Source organism: Diachasma alloeum, unplaced genomic scaffold (genome assembly GCF_001412515.2).
Source record: "Diachasma alloeum isolate Michigan unplaced genomic scaffold, Dall2.0 Dall_scaffold_00478, whole genome shotgun sequence".
Classification (NCBI taxonomy): domain Eukaryota; kingdom Metazoa; phylum Arthropoda; class Insecta; order Hymenoptera; family Braconidae; genus Diachasma; species Diachasma alloeum.
Genome location: NW_021680611.1, coordinates 81624 through 91388, shown reverse-complemented (window position 1 = coordinate 91388; position 9765 = coordinate 81624). Strand labels below are relative to the sequence as shown.

The 9765-nt window shown below is 45.9% G+C and overlaps 2 protein-coding genes across 2 annotated transcripts; both read left to right on the top strand.

Annotated features, from left to right (window-relative positions):
* Positions 1-4162: 4162 nt before the first annotated feature.
* LOC107042482 lies at positions 4163-6908 on the top strand. The gene is made up of 5 exons (XM_015263542.1): positions 4163-4511; positions 4791-5079; positions 5272-5600; positions 5874-6083; positions 6127-6908. The coding sequence occupies exons 1-5, from the start codon at positions 4163-4165 to the stop codon at positions 6906-6908; spliced, it is 1959 nt and encodes a 652-aa protein (XP_015119028.1).
* Positions 6909-8071: 1163 nt separating this feature from the next.
* Positions 8072-9064, top strand: LOC107042481. The gene has a single exon (XM_015263541.1). It carries the CDS (start codon positions 8072-8074, stop codon positions 9062-9064), a length of 993 nt encoding a protein of 330 aa, XP_015119027.1.
* The last annotated feature ends 701 nt before the right edge of the window (positions 9065-9765 follow it).

Sequence of the window (9765 nt, the reverse complement as noted above, 5' to 3'; positions counted from 1 at the left end):
AATTCAGACTGAACAATGTGTGATTGGAATGATTCATTGAAATTTAGTAGAATTTATCATGTTCATGTGTAGGTAAATTCATTTAGTACAATTTATTATTTGTCTCAGGACGACATAGACCAAGGAGCATGGGTACCCCCACCACCCCCATCCCTACCACCGCCACCACCACCGATGCCTGACCAACTACAGCCTGAGCAGCCGCAGGCCCACGAGAAGAGGGTGCAGCATAGAAGCGTGCGCAGCCACAGGCACTAGGGCAGAACCCTCCACAAACGCCTGAAGAGCCACAGCCTCGACAGCAATCAGCCCAACTTCTTTTGGAGACCCGGGGACGTCTCATCGCCAATCTCCAGGACAGGATGGACTTGCTCCAGGAATTGGTTCAAAACCAAGGTGATCCTGGAGCCGGAAGGGACAGAGGAGTGGGGGCTCGTGAGATTCCAGGAGGAGGCAGAGAGAATGAAGACCGAGATCTAGGGAGGAATGGAGGGGGTAACCCAGGAGGAGGTAGAGGGAATGGAGAACGAGATCCCGGGAGGAATGGTGGACGGAACGCAGGAGGAGGTGGAGGAAATCGAGGGAGGAATGGAGTAGGGAACCTAAGAGGGAGTGGAGGGAATCGAGGATGGAACCCAGCAGGAGGTGGAGGGAACGCAGGAGGAAATGGTGGAGGATGGAGGGTCGACAGAGGAGGAAATCGAGAAAGGCATGGAGGAGGGAACGGAGGAGGAAATGGTGGAGGATGGAGAGTGAACAGAGAAGGAAATCGAGGAAGGAACGAAGGAGAAGCTGAAGGTCGTGGAGAGCAACGAGACAGGAGAGGACGCGCTGGACGAAACCTCGACCGTCACCATCCCATGTTAGTATTAAAAAGAATATTGAAGGACCGGATAAATCATCTTCTTCACCTTACCTCGATTGTTTTCCCATGTTCGTAATCTAATGTCTTCCGCAATTTCTATTTTAATTTCAAATCCCTTAGAAATCCCTAAAAATTACGATTGTAGAATCGAATATTTTTTTTTTCAATTAGTATTTCGGAAGAGCTTTTTTTTAAAATAAAATGTAGGGAATAGGTCAAATGGGGAGAAAGTTGCAAATGGATACTTCATCTTGGCAACTGATGATCTGACTGCGATTGTCTACGGTGAGATATCAATTCACAATTTCCTCCCTTTTGGATTTATTTCCCAATGCTATCAAAAGAAGCTCTTTTTTAGTTTTTCTCTACTTCTCTTCTTAATTGTACAATCGTAATTGTTCGGAACTTCAAAATATTCGAGAATGTTTTAGATTATCGAAATGAAAAAACCATTGAGATCATGTTCAAGAAATAATGCCACGACCCATTCCTTTTACCTTTTTATTAGTTTTGGACAGATTCCATTAAAAAATTCTTCAGCTTATCTGTGAATTTTCTACCAATAGAATTGTTCAATGGAAAATATGCTGCAGGAAAAACCAAAAGTAGTCGATTTCTTCATACAATTCATTCTATTGAATTTTTTTTTTTGGAAATTCCTCGCCTTAAATTTTTTGAGCTTTCTTGTTTGATTATTTTCTTGAAGATAGGGGAAAAATCAAGTGGAAAAAATTTGAAGAGTCAATGTCAAAGAATCCCCATCGAAAATGTCTCAGTGACAAAAGATATATGAAAGGAAGAAATTCTACTGATTTTTTCTATGAAAGAGTTTCTATTGGACATCTTCTATAAGACTTGATTTTACATCATGTAGGAATCCCTGAAAATTATGATTGTATGCTCAAAAAATCTTGACATTCTTAAAGAGATTTTTTCATAAAAATTGGGAAGTAAGTTCAATAGGGAGAAAGTTGGGAATCGATAATCTATCATGACAAATGATGATCTAACAGCAATCAAATACGGTAAATTATTGATTTGCAATTTCTTCCCTTTTGGATTTATTGCCTGGTATCATGAAAAAAACGCTCATTGAAGATTGTCTGCTTTTTCTACTTAATTTCTATTATACGATTATAATTCTTTATGACTCCAACTATATGTACAACTGAATCGCAATTGGAAAATATTTTAGATTATCAAAATGGAAGAAATGGAAGGAAGAAACAATCGAACTCATGTACATAAACATAATACCACGTACGAAACAATTTCACAGAAGAAACTAATGAATTAGTGGGAAAATGCTATTGGAATGCCGTTGAATTCTGCAGCTTATCTGCACTTTTTTTTTCAAGAGGAAAGTTCAATGCAAAATATTTTAGAGGGAAAATCAATAGAATTCGATTTTTATATGCAACTCATTCTAGTGAGATATTTACTTTGGAAATTCCTCGACTCTAATTTTTCAAGTTTTTTTGTTCGATTTTTCTATTGCAGAGTAGAAAAACCGAATGGAAATAAATTGAAAAATTCATGTCGAAGGATTCCTACACAAAATATCTCGACAGAAAAAAATATTTCTAAAAAAGATGAAATTTTACTGATTTGTTCTTTCAAAGAAAAACACAAAGTACACCTCGTAATCCTTAAGAAAACAGTCAATAGTTATTATAATTTTCAACAATAGAAGTTCAGTAGAATTTCAAAAGAACTTCCTATCGAATTCTCCAGATTTTTCGACAAAATTTTTTCGTGTGTGACACTAGGGTCTCAATTAAAACAAAACGAGTCTTTTCAATTCTGAGTCAAGTTTTACCTAAATATCTCTGAATTTGATGAAGATAGTGAAAATTCCATCAGAATCTCCTTTGTAGCTGATATTATCCTGTATAATAAAGATCCTGATGAGAACTCTCCCATTTCCTTTGAATTCTGAGATGCTCTTCAAAAAACAGGTTGTGAAAAAAATAGTCTGCAACTTATTTCGTTTGCCAGTTTACAGTTGATTTTGATTCTCTTTAATGCGCCTCAAACTCACACTTTTTTAGCCTTCGATACTGTTCGGTTTTCCACCGAATTGATTTCCTCATACACACGCACACTCACGCACACTCGCTCCTCTCGCACGCTTGCATGGCTTTTCATGACTGACCTGCGCAACCGACTTAACCGACCAGTGGCCTCTCACCTCTGACACCTGAGGCGCCCCTTGATGGACAGTTGTCCAGTGAACGCCCCCATTTAAATTGGGGCACGTTTGGACCCTCGATGATCGACACCTGCCACCTTGCGGTCCTTTAATCGGCCACATTTGCATTTCGGCCATCGGACAGTGCTTTAACTTTCTCCGAACCGCTCTATTGTTTGTACGGATTTCCGCGTATAATTACTCTGCGTCATAAGTTCTGTGAACTATCTAATAATATTGTGACCCGCGCTACTTGTTTGGAATTCTCTAGTTAATCAAAGCTAACACGTGTAAATAATTGACTTTATTTAATAATTAAATTGACTTTTGTGACCAACGTGCACGTGTAGTGATTTGTGGACCTTCTCCCGCTCCCGCTAGAATCCGTTTTTATCTCGCCCATCGCTCATAAATTTCACAGATCACAGACCCGATCATCGACCATTGTGGTCCTTTGAGCCGGATGCGTGGAATATTTTTCGGCTTTTCGGTCTTTTTGAGTGTTTTTCAACGGGACTGAAAAACTGGCAGCGGCCACTCAGTGATGCTCATCGCTCGGCTCCATGAATTTGAATCTGGTGGACGCGAAGGGTGCTCAACCAGTTCTTCTCACATCACGTCAGGGACCTGCGATACCGGCCAGGCGAGAAATTTAAACTGACCACGCTGTCTAAAGGGAAGTTTGCACTGCTATTTCTCCTTTATTGATTTTTTTTTGGATTTCTCGTGCCTGGAACCAGCTGGACCTGCGTCGGCGATTTACTTTATCTGATTTTTTGTTTTTTTTTTTGAACATTCGAAATTCTTCAGAATTATTTTCGAGAGGTCATTATTTTTGAGCCCTTCGTTTTTTTTTTGATCATCGGACCTGCGCTTACGGTTTCCGTGTGTTTTTGAACGGCTCTTTCTAAAGGAATAAAACCGATTTTAATTTCGGGTTACGACCTGCGTTATTGGCTCTTTTGTTGCTTTGGCCTGCTCGTCTCTCGAAAGATTCGCTTTCTCGGTGCCGACTGTTATTATTATTATTATTGCTCGAGTTATTTGATTTCTCCGTTGAACTTTTTCACTTTTCGTCTCACCAACGTTAACTTCTTCCCGTTAGTATGGCAGCTCTTGACGCAACGATCACGCTTCAAATGACTCGAGCAGCGTTTATCGAGGAAACATGTAATGAAGCAAAGGGGGATAGCGCGAAGCAGCTTGGACTATCTGCGCTGGAGTCCAAGTTGTCGCTGCTTGAAAAATATTGGGACAAGCTTGAGTCCACTCATGAGAAGCTCGTAGCTGGTGGTTTGAAGATGGAGGGTTTATTGGAGCTCTCGTATTTCAAGAATCAGGTTTTTGACCAAGCGCTGATGAGATATGCGACAGCTAAGACCGCGATCACGCAACTGATGGAGAATAAGGGTGGTCCTAACCTCAATCAGACCATGCGCGGAGGTCAAACTGAAGGTCATTCGTCCAGCTCGACACGTAGGGTGCTTTCAGAGATCGAACTGCCTAAGTTCTCTGGAGTTTATAGAGAGTGGAGGCCATGGCGCGACTTATTCTACTCTCTGGTCGGGAATAACCCTGACATTCCGGGAGTTGAGCGCATGCACTACGTTCGGCTCTCTCTTTCTAGCGAACTACTGAAGTTGATTTCGAATTTGCCCGTCTCGGAGGAATCATTCTCGATAGCTTGAGGAATCCTCACGAAAAGGTACGAGGACCAACGTTTGCTAGTTTCAGCTCATTCAGACCAGCTTCTGCATCCGCCTTCGATGTCGTCTCACAGCGCCACGGAGCTCAATTTGTTGACCAGCTCAGTCTCTGAAGCACTTAGCACACTCAAAGCTCTGGGACAACCTACTGATCAGTGGGGTCCAGTGGTTGTCCATGTCATTGCCCATCAACTTTCTAACAAGCTTCGAGAGGCGTGGGAGAACAAAATCGGGGCCTCATCGGAGTATCCTTCTCTGGAACAGCTCGCTGAGCTTCTACAAGGTCGCTCCAGGGCAATGGAAACTTTAGAAGTTGGGTCTAGTTCTTACAACTCAAGCTCAACGAAATCTTCATAGCCCAGCGTACAGTTTCGTCCTGCGTCGAAGTCCAGCGGCAAGGTCAACGCAGTGACTTCCAATCGGCCAGCTTCCCAGGCGTCTCAGCAGCCTCAAGGCCCAGCGCGCAAACTACAGTCCACTCCAACTCAATGATGGGCTGAGGCGGGCAGGTATCCCTGTTCATACTGCAAGGGAGAGCATTACATCGCCTCTTGCCGTCAGTTCAAGAATCTTGCGCCAGCTGGTCGAAAGCAAGTCGTGGATCGTCTCTATCTGTGCTTCAACTGTTTGGAGAAGCACAGCATCAGGGTCTGTCAGACCACTCGTAAGTGCTTCCAATACCAGGAGAGGCACCATATCCTGCTGCATTTGGATCGCTCTCGTCGTCCAGCTCAACGTGATCCAGCATCTCAAGTTCCTCTCAATGATGCAGGATCTCAGCACCCGAGTACTTCCGCTCCATTGACCAGCGTGCCTGTCGTAACGTACACTCACACCGGTGATTCTCCTCAGGCTACATCTTCAGCTCATCCTCAAGCCTGAAGCGGACCGTCCCAAGCGTCGATTTCTTGTTCGGCCCACAGTTGTTCTGCGCAAACCTCTCGGCCTGGAGTCCTTCTCGCAACTTGTTTAGCTCTTCTCGTCAGCGATTATTGCCCTCCGCATCAAGTTCGACTCTTGTTGGATTTAGGCTCCGACCTCTCGCTCATCTCAGATAAGTTAGTTCGGAAGTTAAATTTAAAGAAAACTCGTAGTTCCATCCACATTACAGGAGTGGGAGGGACAACGTCCGGCGAAGTACATCTCACGCTACAATCGATCCACTCAGAAGAACGCATTGAAGTTACAGCTCACTCTCTTGATCGTCTCACCTCAACGCTACCGTCCTTCTCAGCAGAGGGCCTTAAGTGGGATCATATCGACGGTTTAGAGCTTGCTGATCCTCATTTCCGAGTCTCTGCACCAATTGACCTTCTCGTCGGTACTGATGTTTTTGGTCAGGTCATTAAGCCCAACGTGATTAGAGGAGGGGTTTCAGGCTCCAGTCGCTCAACTCACCAGCTTTGGCTGGATTGTTTACGGACCAGCGGGACCTGACCAACCAGCATCTTTCTCTTCTCATCACCTCAGCGTATCGAATGACGAGCTCAACGACCTTCTCACCAAGTTTTGGGTTCAGGAGGAAATTCCTGGGCGCATTGACGCGAATCTCTCACCGGAAGAATTGGAGTGTGAACACCACTTCCGTCAGACTCACTCAAGGGATAGCTCAGGTCGATGTGTCGTTCGTTTGCCCTTCTCAGCTCCAGTTTCGTCATTAGGGAATTCCTATCGTCCAGCGCTAGCTTGTCTCCATCGGATGCTCGGTAGAATCTCAAAAGATCCGCTCTTTCTCCAGCTCTACTCTGAATTTCTCAAGAGATACGAAGATCTCGACCATATGAGATTAGTAACTCGCTCAATCCATCGCTCTTCGTCTTCGGTTCAGGCGGAAACCGCTTGTCGTTCTGACGAGATGACCTTAGCACATGAAGCGCAAGCTTCAGAAGGGTTGAGGATCTCTGAAGGGCTTCAGGTAGGGCCGTCTGATGCTCACAGGAGTTACTATTTACCTCATCATGGTGTAGTTAGAGAGAGCAGTGAAACGACGAAACTGAGAGTAGTGTTCAACGGATCAGCGAAGACCAGCTCAGGGAATTCACTCAGCAACATTTTCCACACAGGAGCCAAGTTGCAGAAAGATATCTCGGACGTGCTGCTCTGGTCAAGACAGCACAAAGTCATCTTCATGACGGACATCACCTAGATGTTCGGTCAGATCAGAGTTCACGACGATGACTGGTCCCTGCAGCAGATTTTATAGACCAACTCAAGTGGAGAACTCGTCACGTATCAACTGACAACAATCACATACGGCACAAGATCAGCTCCGTTTCTAGCAAACCGTGTTCTTCTTCAGCTGGCTGAGGATGAAGGACATCAGTTCCCTTTGGCCGTCTTGCTCATCGTGAAAGGAAGATACGTTGACGACATCTGTGGAGGTGCAGACACGCATGAGCAACTCGTTAGGACCGCTCAAGAATTTCGTGAGCTCTGTACTGCTGGAGGAATACCTCTGACAAAATGGCATAGTAATAGTCCAGCGTTACTCCAGTGGCTCGCTCCTGATAGTGCCGTCAATGACCAGCAAGTTTATGAGGATTCGGAGACCCGGATTCTTGGTTTGTCGTGGCAGCCTAGCTCGGATAACTTCGTCTTCTCAAGTCGGACCAGCGATGAATCGAAGGTCTCTAAGAGGAACATTCTCTCAGAGATCGCTCAGATATATGACCCGCTCGGATTTCTATCTCCTGTCGTGATCAGAGGGAAACTGCTCATTCAGGAGACTTGGATTCATAAGCTCGGTTGGGATGAGGAAGTCCTAGAACAAGTAGCTCAGCGTTGGAAAAGTTTTCGGAATGATCTCACTCTGCTCTCGAAGTTATCTGTTTCAATATGGTTAGGCCTGCTCCAGAATTCGTCGATTGAAATCCATGGATTCTCAGATGTTTCTGTTCTTGCGATGTCAGCCGTAGTCTATCTCAAAGTCTTTAATGGAGATGAAGAGCCTCGGATTTTTTTAGTCTGCGCGAAAACGAAAGTAGCCCCTCTCAAACGGCTGACAATCCCAAGGCTAGAGCTCACAGCTGCGGTTATGCTTGCCAAACTCGTAAAGTACGTGAAAGAAGAGCTCAATCTCTCGAACGCTCCGACGCTCATGTGGACCGACTCATCAGTTATGCTTACGTGGATCCACTCGCATCCGTCCAGATGGAAGAAATTCGTAAGGAATCGTGTCCAGCTCATACAAAAGATCTCGCAAGCTTAATGGGGCCTCGTTCCTGGCAAGGAAAACCCAGCTGATTGCGCATCTCGTGGGCTCACCACAGCTCAACTCTCTTTACATGAACTCTGGTGGCACGGACCACCATGGCTCATGAAAAGCTCATCGTCTTGGCCATCTCTAGAGCTCGCTTCAGTGGCATCAGCAGATCTCGAAGAGTCAAATGTCATTCTCAACGAGAAGGTCCAGCGCCCAGAGGTCTGGGATTTAGTTCACCGCTATTCTTCACTCAACAAATTGCTTCGAATTACGGCCATCTTCCAATGCGTCATTGTTCATCTCAGAAGAATTCCTGGATCATCCAGGCATCGTTAGCAATAGCTCTAAACCCTGGTGACATTGAGCAAGCCCGACTGCTCTGGATTAAGCTCACTCAGTCTGCGCACTTCTCAGCTGAGCTTAAGACCTTGTCGAGAGGGCAACGTCTTAGTTCATCTCACTCACTCACTCGATTGACAGCGTTCCTGGATCACCGGGGAGTTCTACGCGTTGGAGGGCGCCTGAAATTTGCTCAGCTCGACTGCGAAAATAAGCATCAGATCATCGTACCTCAGGATTCTCAGTTCGCTCAGCTCATCATTCGAGATGCCTATCTCAGAACTCTGCATGAAGGAACGCAGCTCACTCTCGGTCAACTCAGAAGGTCTTACTGGATCCTCGGTGGAAGAACCCCGGTAAGATCATTCATCCTGAAGTGCGTTCCATGCGCCAGACAGCGAGGGATCAGAGCTCGACAACTCATGGGCCAGCTCCCAGTTGCTCGTCTCACCCGTGGCCGAGCGTTCCTCAACACTGGAGTTGACTACGCCGAACCAGTGTCGCTCCACTCATGGAAAGGGCGTGGTCATAAGTCGTACAAGGGATGGATCGCAATTTTCGTCTGCATGACCACGTCCGCAGTCCATATTGAGGTCATCTCAGATTACGCAGCTGATGGATTCATCGTTGCGTATCGTCGCTTTGTTGCCCGACGTGGACTCTGCAAGAACTTGTTCTCAGATTGCGGAACGAACTTCTTGGGAGCCGACAAGGAACTGAAGAAGCTCTTCTCAATGGCGTCTAAGGAATCGGACAACTAGCCCAGCTCCTGCTCAGCGATGGTACCAGATGGTCTTTCAACCCTCCAGGTGCACCACACTTTCGAGGCAAATGGGAAGCCGCGGTAAAGTCGGTGAAGTTCCATCTCAAACGAACGATCGGCGATGCCCTATTTAACTACGAGGAACTCACTACTTTACTCGTGCAAATCGAAGCTGGGCTCAATTCGTGACCGCTGGAACTACTATCAGAAGATCCTGATGACGTCAGCGCACTCACACCAGGTCATTACCTGATTGGCCAGGCCTTGACCTCGGTTCCTGACCCTTCGCTGGAGCATTTGAACGTCACTCGTCTATCTCGTTGGCAGCTCACCCAGCAGAAGGTTCAGTACTTCTGGAAGCGGTGATCCACTAGCTACCTTCAGTATCTACAGTCCATCTCTAAGTGGCACCACCCATCTCACGACATTAGAATTAGTTCCATAGTCCTTCTCACCGACGAGAGATTCCCACCAACGAAGTGGCTTCTCGCTCGAGTCATCGCTCTCCACCCTGGTAGAGATGGACTCGCCAGGGTGGTCACCATCAAGACGTCCAGCTCTACGCTTCAGAGGCCCATCTCCAAACTGGCTCTACTGCCCATCTCGACCAACGATGCCTAAGACCTTCTCGTCCTGTGTTTGCCCATCTCAACAACTGGAGTCGTCTTCAACTTCATTCTCGACCAGACCTAGGCGAAG

Coding starts and splice junctions, on each gene's coding strand:
- LOC107042482 (XM_015263542.1), top strand. CDS start 4,163: ATGGCAGCTCTTGACGCAACGATCACGCTTCAAATGACTCGAGCAGCG. Junction 4,512..4,790: donor GCGCGGAGGTCAAACTGAAG/GTCATTCGTCCA, acceptor TGCTAGTTTCAG/CTCATTCAGACCAGCTTCTG. Junction 5,080..5,271: donor ATGGAAACTTTAGAAGTTGG/GTCTAGTTCTTA, acceptor TGAGGCGGGCAG/GTATCCCTGTTCATACTGCA.
- LOC107042481 (XM_015263541.1), top strand. CDS start 8,072: ATGGCTCATGAAAAGCTCATCGTCTTGGCCATCTCTAGAGCTCGCTTC.